The sequence below is a fragment of the Haliotis asinina genome, chromosome 5, assembly GCF_037392515.1.
Source record: "Haliotis asinina isolate JCU_RB_2024 chromosome 5, JCU_Hal_asi_v2, whole genome shotgun sequence".
In the NCBI taxonomy this organism is placed as follows: Eukaryota; Metazoa; Mollusca; class Gastropoda; order Lepetellida; family Haliotidae; genus Haliotis; species Haliotis asinina.
Genome location: NC_090284.1, coordinates 24,540,859 through 24,556,835, shown reverse-complemented (window position 1 = coordinate 24,556,835; position 15,977 = coordinate 24,540,859). Strand labels below are relative to the sequence as shown.

Below are 15,977 nucleotides of genomic sequence, written 5' to 3'. Positions count from 1 at the left end.
CCAGGTAAGTGGACTTTGTCCAGGTAAGGAGGTGAGAGGTGTAGACTATTTGCTAATGGACTTGTGAATGTTGAAAGTGGACTGAGAATAAGTGGGTATTAATGGGGTTAAAATGCCAGTTAATGTAGTTATTTAAATCTCAGCACTTAAGTCATCAACTAAAATGGTCAAAATTTCCAGGTGAAAACAAGCAATAGGATGATTATTTGTAAACTTTTGCAACTGGAACTTATCAGTGGTTTATGAGATCTGAAATCTTTGTAGTTGAGCATAGCAGTGAGTGACCCCATTGACCCAGGCCTGTGTTGTTGACTTGGGTGTTTCTGGGTATAGGGATGAGGGTTGAATCAACACCCTGAGGTCATGTCGTACATTGTAGAGGGTTCAAGTGCAGCAAGCAGGGTGTTTAGTTTGTTCAGACCCTGTCTCCATAATTTTCTCACATATGAATTCCTGAAGCAAGTAAGCATTCATATAATCTTGTGATGATATGTCCAATATTTGGGAGATACATATACATGTAACAGAAATGTGTACAGTTGCTGAGGAAAAGTTTGTTTCATTGAAACTAATGAGTGTTATATTTAATGCAATCTGCACTTTTCCACATGTAAGACCTTGACAGAATGACAGATCAAATACAGAAATCTTGCTACGGAATACTTGAATATTTGCATTTCAAGTTTGAATAATTATTGCTGATCACCTAGTATTAAAAGAATCAATGAATCCATTATCAAGACGTCAAGATCATCTCTCAGACATTATCAGACAAGGATCCTGACAGGTTTCAGCAATATATTTCAAAAGAACCCAATAAGCCAGTAATAAGAAAGATGTTTGACTTTTTAACGGGGGAATGTGGTGGTTTGGGCTGGGGGATCACACTGACCATGCAGGATACCAACCCAACACAATTGATGACAACATAGTAAATGTCAACATTTGGAAATTAAATGTTGAAGTGGCATCAGAATCAGCTTAAGGCACCCTACCCAATATCAACTAAGCCCTCACCTCCTCCCCACAAGTCAGCCAATGGACAAACAAACCTATATATACAGATGAGCTTTTAGTCTCTCTCACAGACCCAGAACATGTATTGCTATACGATTCAAATCTCACTGCTTTTTCAGCATGAACATCTTACTTATACTCTTTTCATCTCTAGTAAACTAGGAGACTTGAGAATATGGTGCTTTAATCTTGTGGATTCTGTAGAAATTGTTATTGACCTCATGCACTACTGCATTTCAGGGACTATGTAAGTCTAACACAGACGGTGTCCTCAACAGCCAGGTGGGGTCACCACGACCCACAGATACACATTATCTCCACTGTGACCAGACAGGAAGGTCATGCCACTGCTACTGATGACATCAGCCATGTTAATGATGCTGCCTTTGACTGAATGCCAGTGTTACCCTCTTCAAACCCCACCATGCTGCAGGCAGGGGTAGGAGACATGGGTGAATCATCTGCAGCTGGTCAATCATGCCCTCATTTGACATTTTGACAGTTTTATGGGTAGACTATTTTTTAAAAAATTCATGACTATGTATGAATTTTGCTAAATGTATTGTTGAAAAATGTAACCGAATCAGATATAGAACTTTAAGCATTTGCTCAGGGAGGACACTGTTTATGTTGACAAGTATTTATGTCACTTGTCACGAGATTAAGGATGCGCGTGGCCATGTCTGATATGGATCACCACATTGTCATGCTCTTATCAGCTACAGATTGCTATGTACCTGATGGTGTAAGTGATAGTACCAAAGGAAACTGACTTGACCTTCTGAGTATTACTAGCCTCAGACAAAAGGATATATGCCAGTATATCCAAGTGTTATTTGACTGACATTTTTCCCATGAATTGAAACCAATTTGATGACACTTCTTTCATTCTATAACATATATGATCCCCACAGAAATAAGCTTCTTAAAATACTGGAGACTTCCAAGGACATTTTGAACATTATTGTGATGTCTATATGACATGTTGTTGGAAAAAAACCTACTACTCCACTTTCACTTGTAGAAGATGTATGTCTGTGAGTTCTGTTAAATAATATTGATGATAGTTTCTTTCTGCATTATTTCTGGTTTTAATAGAGACTTAGCTGACATGCATGGCCTGTGATATTTGATGGTTCTAGTAGAATGACTTGTCAAACACAAACAACGTTATCACCACTCTAATAGAGAGAAAACCTGAATTGATTTTATCAATCAATGTCTACACCTCAAAGACACATGATCGGCCATGATGTTTTCCGATCAAACAACCGTAAACATTAACACTGTGATACAAGAAGGCTTCCAAAAACTACCACCTTTTATGTTTGCTGCAACAGTTTGTCTTATTTTTTCAAACTTTAAAAAGAGGATCAGTTGTTGATCATGATATTTCAAAAAAATTTAAATAATAAAAAAAAAATCATTGAAATTGTTCTGGCTATTATTATGGCAAGTCTGACAGCTTTAAGCAGTATTCCAGCAATATAAGGGTGAGGGACAGCAGACCTTTACAGCCTTTAACGCCTTGTCTGGCCCAGATAAGTTGTTTTGAATGAATTCTATCCTCAAGAACAAGATACATGTTATCACAAACTGCAACATGGATGACACATATCAGTGCAGGAGTACAAGCTTATACTGAACAGCTTAAATTTTAAAAAGTCATGAAGAATTTCACCATTCTCCCAGTTCACAAATATCATCTCCAGAACTGAAGCATTTATCAATAATTAATTCAATAATTAATCAATAATTGTAGCTATGACAATGATAACCAGAAAAAAATTATTTAAGCTAAAAAACAATTCACCATTTGTGATCTTAAACAACAAAAATTATCAGCACTTATTCTCGAGAAAGGAAGAAAATTCAAAGACTATTTTTTCCTGCTTACTTAAGAGGAATTTTATTCTATCGAAAAGCACATGCCAGTATATATCTTTATCGATAATACTGAAAGTTTACATGAATAATCAAGTTACACACAGTGGTGAGCAGGACATTAGACAGTCACGGTCTGGTGAATCTAGAGGGATACAGACAATACATTATTGATCATGCAATGCAGGAGCATCTGACAACTACCATCATGCACCTGTTCACACTGTACTTATCTTTCACACGAGCTGAACTTTAACAGTACATTTGCCATACCGACTGCAGTCACAGGTGATAGTCAGTCACACATGTCATGGATTATATGACGCCTTACATACTTATCCCCATTCATATTTGAAATCAAGAATATGATTAATGCTGAATCAGCAATACTGCACTTATCAACCCACATTCCCATACATTTCATAAAGGTTCAATACACTTGACAAGGGTTAACAAAATAAGATAAAGGCTCACATGTTCCCTGAGCGGTCTAAGTTTGATTTTAGTTTTAACAAATTCATTACTCTTCTGTCCACACGTTTGATATGTATCAATCTAACAATTAACAATCATCCTTATTACATAATGACAGTGCCTCAGCTTAACACACACAGCAATAACATTTTCCTGTTGACTGAACAGAGATTTACTTGACCAAGGTCAAGATCCATAAATCATTCATAGCGTTATGAAATATCACATCACTATACTTAATCACAGGCTTACGAATAACATATTGCTACAAATGTTTTGTGGATAGAGACCAAGATTTAATTGTCCAGAAATTTATCTCCTATTGGAATTGATAGTGTGTAATACTGATGGACTTGGTGCATATTTTTCAAATCGGATGTTGTCAGGATTATTCAGTTACAGTGTGCATGACAACGTCACTCTCGTCTTTAGGAAGAGATTACTGTCGTCAGTATGAAGCATCAGACAGCAACTACAGACAGGATTAGACAAATGAGACACTAGGTAGAACTCAAACAATGATATTTATTCAGATATTGTCAAACGCAAGTGGAGGATTGTTTGGTCTTAGGAAAAGCAAATGTCAAATAGAAGGAAATGGGTTTTAAGGATGCTGTTCTGTTGAATGTTGTTCGGTTGTAGTCTCGAATACTCTTGCTAAAACTATATATAGATAAGGTTTAACATCCTATCATCACATTCGAAGTCAAATACATTCAGCCAATGGATATAGGAACAGAAGTCGCTTCACAATGCCCTAGAACCAAACTGATGGCTGACATTTGTGTGTCAGAAATACAGGTAAAGTCGAAGCGTGTCACACAACTCCAAACGTTCGATAATCGTGAGGTGGTCAGCACCTAGTGTTTATTTTAACCCCCTACATCTGAGAAAGTCACAAAAGCTTAACAGATGCTGTTGACCAAACAATATTTGCGTGCCTCACACAGGTTAGCTTGGGAGAGTACACAAAAACCAGGGAGCTTAATCCTTGGTCAGCAAACTCGCATCCCTAACCGACATCCCACCAGACCCGCATATGTAATATGAGGTTGGTTTTGCTTTTATGTGGGACACAGTTTGCCCAAATGACTGTTTCTAGGTGTGTTGCCTTATAATGCCTAGGAGTGTTATATAACATACACTGACTATTGTAATTATGGTGTCGTCTCCAACAAAATGGCAAATCCCACATAGCTGGATGGTCTCAAAACTTTTATGAAATTTTCCAAATATTTATAGTGATCAGTTTCATAGAAATATTGTACCTGTGTTTTACCATAAGCTGAAGGTCAAGGACCCTTGTCACAATGTCAAGGTCAAAACAAAACATTTACCGGTCATTTAAGTTTACATAAACTTCTGTTGCTAATACATCTCTAGGACCACGGTTCCCATTTGTGATACCCAAACCGATTAATCCTGAAGCAGGTAAATAAGTGTATAGTATAGAAACTCTGAACACTTAAAGTTAGGACATAAAGACACGTATACCTAGGAGTCACAACTGCTTTGTGTGGACACCTATTAAACTATCATACAAGGTTCTTGTAACATTTTAGCAATGAAATTCAGCACTTTCTAAGACCACACTTTTGATGGTTATAAGTATGACCAAGTGCGATTTATATGGACTCTCTTACCAGGTTCCCACTGCTCAATTTATAAGTCCAAATCAGCTATAAAAACTATAAAAATATTCATGCCAACAGCCCATGTTGTTTATCTGAAAATACAATGCTAGTTTTTCCTCATTCAGAGTTACATGCATATAGTTTTCTTCTGTTGTTGTCTCCAGTTTGCAATATTCTAGACGTATGGTGTGGTCTTTAAATAATTGAGTCTGGACCAAACAATCGGGTGATTAATGTATAAGCATAAAAATCTATGAAAGCAGGGTACTTCATCCAAATCTGTGTTGGACATACTGATCTTGTTAGTTACCGGTACCTGTTATGACAAGGCTTGGTAGCTGAGGATCCTTTTTAACATCGATGGTAACAGGTCATCAGAAGTGGATGTAAGACATACGCAGTTAGAAGATCAAACCTTAGTAGTTAGATCTTAAACGATCCCCTGTCAGTTCATGTAAGTAATAAGAATAACCAAAATGGAGGCTGGATGATGACTCATGAGATTAACTTGTGAATCTGACCATGGACGCTGGAGGTATCTACTTTTGTTACAAATAAGGAAGCATTTCAAAAGGTTTTCATTTCCACAAAATAAATCAATATGGAGGACAATAAAATAAATTACAAATCAGTTTCACACAGCACCACTTTATCGTACACCATGCAGAAACATCTTTTGTATCAGCAAAACCATCAAATCCCCAAGCACTGACATGTTGGGATTAAAATTTCATGTGTTGGATTGACAGGGATTTACAGAACTGGGCATGTTAGATTAAAGAGTGAGTTTAGTTCTATTCTGTTTTAAGCAATATGGTTCAAGAGTGGTTTGCATAGACAAGAATTAAAACGCACTTTGTGTCATACATCCAGTCTATTCCAGCAATATCACAGTGGGGGAAACCAGAAATTAGCTTCGCATCCTGTGCCCATATGGAGAATTGAACCTGGGTCTTCAGCGAGATGAGCAAACGCCTTAATCACTAGGCTACCCCACTGCCCCGACACATTAAAGAAATATGTTTCTTTCCAACTTGCACTGATGAGGCAAACACTTGGTTTTACACAGTATGAACAACCTAGGCCTCACAACGGGCCTGCCAGTATATTAAAGGGAACTGATGTAGAGCACACCTTGTACTAACATCACTGTTTACAGATCAAATTCAAAGCTGTAGTCTAGTGAAATAAGAAAAGACTATCAATAAGGCCTGACCAATTTTATTTCTTGTTTTACAGATCTGGCAACCATATTTTTTCAAGAAAAAAAAAAATAAACAAAAATAAATTTTTACCACTAAAAAAATAAAATCCTATTGGTTTTATTGGCAAAATGTAAAGTGACAAAAAATATGGCTTGTTTTTTGGCCCCATACACAGTTCCTAACTTGTCAAAAGTACAATACTACTTTGACTGGTTATTTTTTTTCAATTTCCATTTCTCAAGAGAAAATGTGAAAAACAAGAAATAAGACTGGCCTGGCCTAAGAAACACTATTGTAGTTACTAACATATCAAACCACCCTCAAATTCGACCTAAAGTTTTGCAAACATATTACTCCTTGTTTCCTGAAATTGAAAGAAAAACTATGTCCTGTATTGTTATTTCACTGTAAAGAAATCAGTTTGAAAGATGAAAACTTACATTAGGTCCGGTCTGAATCTGTGTATAAGGGCACAGAAGGCCAGGCCACTTTTCCAAGACTTGGTCATGTCAACGATGTTGACGTCTCGATATCCATCAAGGCGGCGCTGACACCACATCTGCAGCCCCTTCACCTTCGTCATCGCCATGGCTGACTGCACTATTGGCCCTTCAGCTCTACTGGTCAGTCAGCTAGCAAAGAAAATTGAATACTGTGAGTCATGAAGTCTTTGAAAAAAAGTAATCAAATGGCTTCATTGGACATTAGGGGGCCCTGGGGTCCTTTAGGGTGTTGAAACATTGGGATTCAGGAACCCCCAAAATTAGCATTTGGGTTATGACAAGAGGCCTTATTTTTGTGTTGAAGTAGACTCTGATTCATGCATGAAAATTGTTATTGGTTCTAAGGCAACAGATAAATTTTGATTTTCTTACTTTATAAATTCATTGCTATTGCTACCCAAAACAAAAAGAACTAACATTCAGGAATTGACATTTAAAAAGTTTGTCCTACTTGACTAATGCCCTGGAGAGGGAGAAAAACATAATTAATTCAAACTTCAACTCGTAAAATATATCACACATAAAACAAATTTAACTTTCACTAATGAGGATCTTTGTACAGTGTTATGAGATAAATTCAGTAATATATATCCAGTTTCTGACTAATGTCAATTAAAAAATGGAACAAAAACAATAAAAACCCATTAGCTCTATCACACTGAAAATCCAATTATTATTTTAAAATATTATGACAAGATAGTTACCTGATATTAAGCTACTGAACATGCCAGAATGAACTGCCTTTGTTGTGATTCACCATATGCATAAATAAAAGAATATTCCTTTTTGATGGCATTAATAAAATCCACATTTCAATTTAACAGGAAAAACTAACATAAACAATTGGTAGATTGTAATCTACTACTCCATTACATTAATGTCTACTCATTAAGATCTTTCAGTGAAACTAAAGTATGTTTAAAAGTAAGCAGCATCATGCTGGACTTCACATCATACCAACATCACTGACCTTTACTTACCTGTAGATTTCTTATAAGATTCAGTTTATATATCTCTAACTACAAACACTTCAATGTCTGAAAAGCCATCCCAAATTTCTTTCCCTCAATGACAATGCTGTGATTCAAACCAGGAGATCTCCATTTGTGATGTTTATGATGTATACAAACTGTTCCACATATTTTGGTGATATTAGCATAAAGATGATCCAACACACGGATCACTACAGAGACTCTCACATTAAAATGTAATACGACTTACATGAATTATTCATATAGTTAGCACATTTGTTTTCATCAAATAAATCATGAACTTTTTCTATAAAGTGATCTCAGTTCTATTTTAATATAGTAAACTAAAATGTACATAACCCTCAACACCTCTGTAGTCAAGGCCATCATACGAATTACAACTGTATTAAAACAAAATGCATTAAAATGGTTCTGAAATACAGACACCAAATTTAATACCATGCCTCATGTGATATTGTAATAAAATTGTCGTCTTTTGTGTCATTTTCAAGTCTGACACAAGATGCCTGCGACCATGCATGCAACCTCTTCTCCAAGTGTGTGAGTCATCCCCGATTCGACAGGGGCTGATTGGGTTTCTCCCATATTTCATACATATCCTCCCTACTGCTAGTTGTCAGAACACAATGAATACAAATATACCTGGTAAGTAATTACCCTGTCTTAATCTACTACTCAGGGCAAGCCTTCCAGGCAAATATGAATGATCACCACCAATCAGATACAATACATGTAAAGCAGAGCTACAATGTCAATAGTCACTGTTTATTTTTAATTTTTACAAATTTTATTTTAGATTTTAGTAGATATTATGAATAAACATTTTTTTTATTGAACAAAATATGAATTTAGCAATCACTAGGCTCAGGTGAATTGGAAATCTTATTGATTTTGTTTGACGTTTGAAGAACTCCACTTAGTATGCTAACTTAGAGACGCTATGGTTCATACAATTACCCTCTGATTATCAAATGACAGTGTTTCAAGCATTAAAAATGTCAGACAACATATATTGAAAAAATTCAGATTATGGAGCAAAGACTATATTTAACAGTAAATACTTCAATAATTAATGCAAATTAGTTATCAATGATCGTGATAACCATTTGGTATACATGTAAAGAGTCAACGTAAACATTTAAATCAAACCATTCTTTAAAACAATCAATTAATACTGTCAGATTTAAACAAACGGTACAACATCATTCATTCCTTTTTTGTATGACAAACGTCTAAGGGTTAGTATGAAACCTACGTCAAAACAGACAAGTAAGGAAAGCAGACTTTCTCTTAATACACATAATACATTATGTGTATTAAGAGAAAGGCCTGACCATGGATCAAATGACTAGAAAAACAAAAACATAATTAAACTTAATCCAAATTTCAGAGTAATTGACAGCAAATTGAAACTCACAGCTGCTCAGCTGGCCTGCTCATCGTGTAAACATGTCTTCCATGAGGCTGGCCAAGGAAGTGTAATCCCACGACTAGATACACAGCCTGCCAAGTGATGTGATTCAACTGCTGTTTACCATGATCTGATAACCGATGATATAGCTATCTCGCTGAGGAACTATGAGGCCCGTTCTCTGACCTGACCTCTACCCTTAGCAATTGCTTGGCTCCCAGCCCACCAGTGATAGATTATACATGTGACAGATGTAACAAAATCATGTATGAAGCAGATGGACATACTATAATATATATTTAATTTATCATATGACCCAACTTACTATCAAGTCAGACAGGGTTACTTTCTGATTAAGCTGATAATTTAATAATTAAATACTTAGTATTTCAAAACTAGAATGTTTGATGTTTCATGAAAGATGCATGTCATTGGGACTTAATCTTTTGATGGACACAAAATGAAGTTTGCATATTGATTCTTTAAAAGAAATCTCGGTTGACATTTAACTAACCTTTCACAGAAGTTTTTTAATTGAAAATATTACAAATCAGTGGGTGCACTGGACAAACATATAAACAGAACAACCTTCATGACTTTCTGTGGCTGAGTTTAATTATGCTAAAAAATGAATTATGGTACTATGCGATTACGTGAGTTTTTGAATAAGATGAAAGAAAACATGTTGAAAGGACACTAAAATGATAAAAACTCTTTCGTAAAATCATAAATAAATCCCCTCAGCATTTTTTTTATTTCAAGAAGCAGATGTTTTTTTAATTTTGGGGAAGTATTTAAGATTTTATTGCTGAATCCCTGTTACAGATGGGGACAAGGAGGCCTCTTTTGAAGAACTGATGCAAAAAAAAATCTGATTTTTTTTTTTTGATACAAGTGTCAGAAGCAGGTATTTTGTTTAAAAGGCCTAATATTTGAATTTGCTGAACTAATAACAAAACAGAACTTTGAATGAGGAAACTGCAACCACTTCAGGTACAGTTTCAGATAACATACATATGGAGACACCAAGTATTAACACTACAGGCACATGCTTTTCAACATATACAATCGAGTCAATCTTGGTAATCAGACTAGTTCCAAGGGCAAAACTTCCAAGTATTTCCTTCCGAACTTTGTTGAACAGTGAAGTATGGTTGTAATATGCCCAAACAACCCAGTGAAACTCATGCCACCTGTAGATGATATAGCTTCCAGGCAAATATCAATGCTTTAGCTCCTAATGGTCATTGTTAACATGGAAATGAGGTTCCAATTTCAATTCGTAACAGTCCATGTTTCCAGCATGCATGACAGATTGAATGTGGCTGCATCTAATGGATGATTTGGAAACCATAACTGCTTTTGACAAATATTTTTAAAAAATATATTTATGAAGGACATAAAAAGATTTGAGAAATTTGTAATTGTTTCAAACAGAACAATAGCTAAATTAAATACAAGTTTCAGTAACTACAAAATTGTGGCTTGAGTTAACAGCACATTATTTACATAACGATTTGTATTTTAATCACTTAAGACTGTGGCATTTACTTTGATTTGGAATGGATACATTTATAATCAAAACTAAAATTCTCACTTGTACATTTGTCTAATGAATGTCATACATACTGGAAACTGAAGAAATTCTGAAAGAAAAAAGTTTTTTGAAAAGTTTTAAAAATATTGCAAACATGAAATAGCTTTCATAAATTAAAATCATTTCCTTCTAAAAGTAAATAAATAACTAATATAAATCTAAAACCTACATGAGCTGTGTACATAGTGCAAAAATAGAATCTCTAACTACTTGATTTAAGATGTCAAGTATGTAACCATCAAAATTAAGACAATGCTATGAATTCAGTAAATACTAAAATTAAGTCAACGCAAATCTATTAAATAAAAAGTCCAATATCATATTAGTTTGAATTTTTGAATTAAAAAAAAAACTAAAATATTTGAGACATTCAAAATACTGTTTTTCATATTGATTTCATTATGTCATAAAACCCCGAGCTATTGGGACATACGCAAATGTTGCCAATAGTTACCATAACTGTAGCTGGTACAGCGATACGAGTCAGCTGACACATCTGATAGAAGCACCTGTTTATTACCTTGTCCACTGATGACGTCGGCAGGTACACTATTTCGCGGGTAAATCAAGACAGCGACAAATAAACTGATGATATACAAACAACAATATACATCTTAAATATCAGAGAGAGAGTAAACAACTTACTTTCATTACACATATCCTTAATCACTGTTATTCCTCACGAGACAACTTGTCGGCTCTCTCATCGTTATCCCTCCCGTTTCATTAGCCGACTGCAGTGCTACAGTGTACAAGCAAGGCAACCAATAGCGGAAACGGAAGACGCGCAGAAATATCAGCGCACGGGGACGGAAGTATGGCGGCAAAACCAAAACAAACTTTCTGAATGTGTCAACAAATTTACCGATTTATGATAAAGAAATAGAAGTCAAAAGATCCAGACATGGCACATCGTAAGTTTTTGCAAAGGGACGGTATTTGGCAGTTTTTGTAGTTTTTGGTTCCTCTGATCATGTTATCGGCGAAGTCATATATGATACCCCTTTCACACACGATGTCGAAAACACTATAAAAAACACTTTTTTAGAAGCTAAAAGTATCAACTGTAGCTGTGATATGAAATAGGAATACGATATCCTTCTGGAATTTGTCAATAAATGCTACAAAAACCATTGATCAGGTTATATTTTGCATCGTTTTGACTGAACACGGGTCGTATTTTGACAAACATGTTCAGACTTGTTGATATTTTATGTGAGCTTCACACTTGGTGTTTAAGGTTTAAGATATGTCACAAGACTGATGAACTGATGACAACGCTTTGCAACCAAAGTACTGTCTGTGTATATACAGCTAATATATTAAAAGCTATGTGTGAAACCAGTACTGTGACCGATTGTCCTAATAAAACTGCATGTTCTGAGCTGGTCTTTTTTGAGACCTCATGACCATACATACTCTAAATATGTTAAATACAAAATGTACTATCTGTATTTATATTCATCACATACATATCCAAACTAAATTTACTATATATGTACATATCTTCTTTCATGTTTTTACATAAACCTTAGTACGTCTACCTTATTGCAGCATAATGATTTTGTTAATAAGGCTGCTTATATGGCGCTGAAGTCCACACTGCAGCGACATACACATAGAACATAATGGACACTATTTCCCTGGTTAAAACTAAGTACTATGGTAGACAGTGAACCACTAGAGGGTTATAGTAATATGATCTATCCCACTGGGTACCTATTCCTTGCCAAGTGAACACAGGCAATTTGGAGCAAACTCACTTGCCTATGGGGCAGGACTGAAGCATAGAGCATTGGTAGACAGAATGTTCAGTGAGTTGTGACACCTATAAAGAATAATTAGTTAATGATATTATTTCTATTGTGTAATTAATTAGGATTAATATGCACAATATAAAGAGTTCGAAGACAGATTAATCTATGCTGAATTAGTGAATGTTGGAAATGAAAGCTGAACCTACAATCACTCCCCTCATTTCCCTGTTTCACAGTGAAGACACTATTGTTATGCATGAATGATAACAGATGTGACAATTGAACTTTTCTCATTTCAGTATGGCAGCATCCCTATGTTAATGTTTTTAAACATTTTAATATCGCATCATGGAAAAAATCAACCAAAGAAGGAGAAGTTTCATCTTCAATGGTATGTTGACATTGTTTACACTATGCTGGTCAGTGGTTGATGTATTAACTTTAAACTCTCTATGACGCTACAGAAACCACTGCAGCCATAACCATTTAAAGGGACTGTGGGATAGTCAAGTGGTTAAGGTGTTGGCTTGTCATGCCCAAGACATTGGTTTGATTCCTCACATGGGTACAATGTGTAAAGCCCATTTCAAGTCTTTCCCATTGCGATATTGCTGGAATATGTCCAACAGCAGTGTAAAACCAAACTCACTTGTTCACTCAATAGACAGTTTATAAGCACAGTTGAATGACTGGTCTGGCAGTTAGTGGACGTGCAAGTATGGATCAAATGTTTAGATTCACACTCATATGTTATGTATTTATGGTTGCATTGACCATTGATTCCTTCAGTATCTTGGGCGAACCAACTGCAAACAGATGAATTGTACGATGATCATTTATCAAAATGGAGAAAAGCTTGTGCAGAAATGCTTTGTGTGTGTATGCATGTGTATGCGAACAGCTGCATTTTGGAATAAAGCGTGCTGAGAAGTTGCCAATGTAAACTGATTTTTATCATTCATTATCCTCATGACAATAATCTTTTCAACATTGCGAATTTGCTTTACAATTCTTCAGTTCATGTATAAACAGTACCTTTACACAACATGGAATATTTTACACAATTTAGTTTGTAACAGTTGCTTGAATTAAGTGCCTATTTTTACAATAGTGAGTCTAAACATTTGATTGACAGATCATTAAAACTTAATAAAGACTGCTTTACTGTGTCAGTCACACTGAAATAACGTCATTTACTCACTTCAGATAAATGTCTGTGTAAAGAGTACAATTTATTTATAGGACATGTTGCAGGTCAAAGATCTGGTTTCAAGGCGATTGTTGAGATGGTTTTATTCCAGAATTTGAATACCGTATTCTTTCTTGAATTTAACACAAACACCTGGAACCTTTGAAACATGTCAAAATATCCAGTATTTGAAACAAGCATGGCACTCCTTGATATAAGACTTAAACATTCATAGGTGTAGATTTTCTGCTGGGTTTTGCACCACTTCTTTTTCTGACAGATGTTTGAAATTCAAGTTTTTTTCAAAATCTAATCTGCTATTTATTTGTAGGATAAGATCATCAAGGGTACAGTTTTTCGTGTGACTGGATCTATTCCTGCTGGAAACTACATCCAGCTTCCGAAGACAACATCACAATCTCTGGGTTTGACAGGCCGATACTTTTATCTGCTATTCCGTCCAATTCCATCCAAGTATTTTGTGGTTCACCTGGACATCGTCACACAAGACAATCTTGTTGTGAGGATATCGTTTTCAAACCTGTTCAAAGAGTTTAAGTCTACATCCACATGGCTTCAGTTCCCATTTGTCACCAGCCCCTTTGGAGGATCTGTCCACTCCTCCTTCGGGAGCAGCTGTAGGGGTGAGTTTTGCAGAACACTGACACAAGACAACTGTAAACAGGCTCTGTCATCCTTTTTTGAAAGCCATGGATCCCTATATGCATCAGTAAAAAGAATGAAAACTTGCAGTGAATGTTCTTTAAGTCTCATTTATAGTATTTTTAATTCAAGGCCCCTGTACTTGAGGAGAAGAAAGAACTCCCTTCAGTCATAAGAAGTTTCTACATACCATTCTGAATTTTTATCATGATGTAATTATAACTATGTTTTTGTGTCAGTATGCTGTTGTTTCTCTTCGTATATAATCCTATTCCAGAGTGAAACTCTTGACACAAACATCTCAGACCAATTAAAATCAATCATTTTGTTCCTCTCCTTTCTTTGAACCTCCATGTGCTCAGAAATTTTACTCTCGTCATGGTTATTGTCCTGGTACTGCAATAAGGAAGCAGGAGGTGGATCAAGGGCAGGTAACTCTGAGCTGATGGTCATGGTTGAGGTGTTTGAGTTTGAGTTTTCACTTTATTGTACATATGCAGATCTAGAAATTTCAAGTGGTGGTTGTGATGGTGTATTCATTGGTGTGCGCATGTGCATGCACATCCATCAAACTCCCTGAAACGCAAGAATGTACCTGACATTTTAGTCCTGACCTCACAGAAGATGCAGAAACAGCAACAAATTTTCATGGGTTTTTAAAAAATATTGTCTCTAAGCACTATCCTTTATTAGAACATTATCAACACTATCTTCTCAACGATTCACTCAGTCCCTTGCCTGCAGACATTTTGTCGAAGAGCCAGGTTGCTCGCCAGCCAGGCACAACGGCCTCTTTGTTTGTAACCATGTACTATAGCAACATTATGAGACTGGGTTTGTCAGTCCAGCTGAGTTCATCTCATTTAGACTTTCATTAAGTGGCTTAATTACACATTGTTTCAATCTAGTCTCTTTGATCCGCTTTAATCCCCTTGGTTGGCTTAGTTGAGCTGGTCTGAACTGAACGATATTATTTTTGCATAGATGGTTGTCTCTAATAAAAATAACATGTCACAGAACAGAATGGGGTATCAAGGTTGCAACATTTTAAAGACGGGAAAATTTCTTGTTTTACAGTATTTTATCATATATGGAATTCCCAGATTACTCTCAATATCTCTATTTGTAATTATCTTCCAGAAATAGTATTACTCCTGCCATCTACATCTAGAAGTCTGAAAAGAATTATTCTTGATACATGTTGTTTATTCTGAATTTTTCCATGTTGTGCAGATAACAGTGGACCCACCCCAATGTCTGTGAAGTGGACAGTATTGTGTCTGGACTTCCATTACATACTATCCATGTACCTCAATCGGAAGTTCTCGTATCTAAAGAGCATCCGCCTGTGTGCCAACATGACTGTCAAGAATATCTTCACTAGCGACATGTTGTATGATCCTGGTATGTAGTTATGCGACACCAAGTGTCACATGTTTCCTAAAAACTGCCAACCTAAACATCAAGACCCTGCTCTAACTTGCCGTTTTTGGTTTCCCCAGTTGCTACTCTTTGAAAAACTACTCCTTGAAACCATTGAAAGTGAAAATCATTTGATGCATTTTATCCTTAGCTTTTCATTTAGTATTTCATATGTCATTCATAGGAATATGTCTGATGACTTTCATGACAAATTGTACAGACTTCCATT

At 35.8% G+C, this 15,977-nt stretch overlaps 2 protein-coding genes across 2 annotated transcripts in view; one reads left to right on the top strand and one right to left on the bottom strand.

Moving 5' to 3' along the window:
• LOC137283178 (MICAL-like protein 2) overlaps positions 1-11,502 on the bottom strand; it is a 60,783-nt gene extending 49,281 nt beyond the window's left edge. The window contains exons 1-2 of the mRNA XM_067814621.1: positions 11,363-11,502; positions 6,655-6,846 (exon numbers count right to left, since the gene is read on the bottom strand). Coding sequence (XP_067670722.1) covers positions 6,655-6,803 — 149 coding nt within the window. The 5' untranslated portion in view covers positions 6,804-6,846; positions 11,363-11,502. The remainder of the gene's footprint in view (positions 1-6,654; positions 6,847-11,362) is intronic.
• A 25-nt stretch (positions 11,503-11,527) lies between these two features.
• Positions 11,528-15,977, top strand: part of LOC137283188 (WD repeat-containing protein 90-like) — a 51,514-nt gene continuing 47,064 nt past the window's right edge. Inside the window, exons 1-4 of the mRNA XM_067814631.1 lie at positions 11,528-11,631; positions 12,774-12,865; positions 13,995-14,307; positions 15,560-15,730. Coding sequence (XP_067670732.1) covers positions 11,622-11,631; positions 12,774-12,865; positions 13,995-14,307; positions 15,560-15,730 — 586 coding nt within the window. The 5' untranslated portion in view covers positions 11,528-11,621. The remainder of the gene's footprint in view (positions 11,632-12,773; positions 12,866-13,994; positions 14,308-15,559; positions 15,731-15,977) is intronic.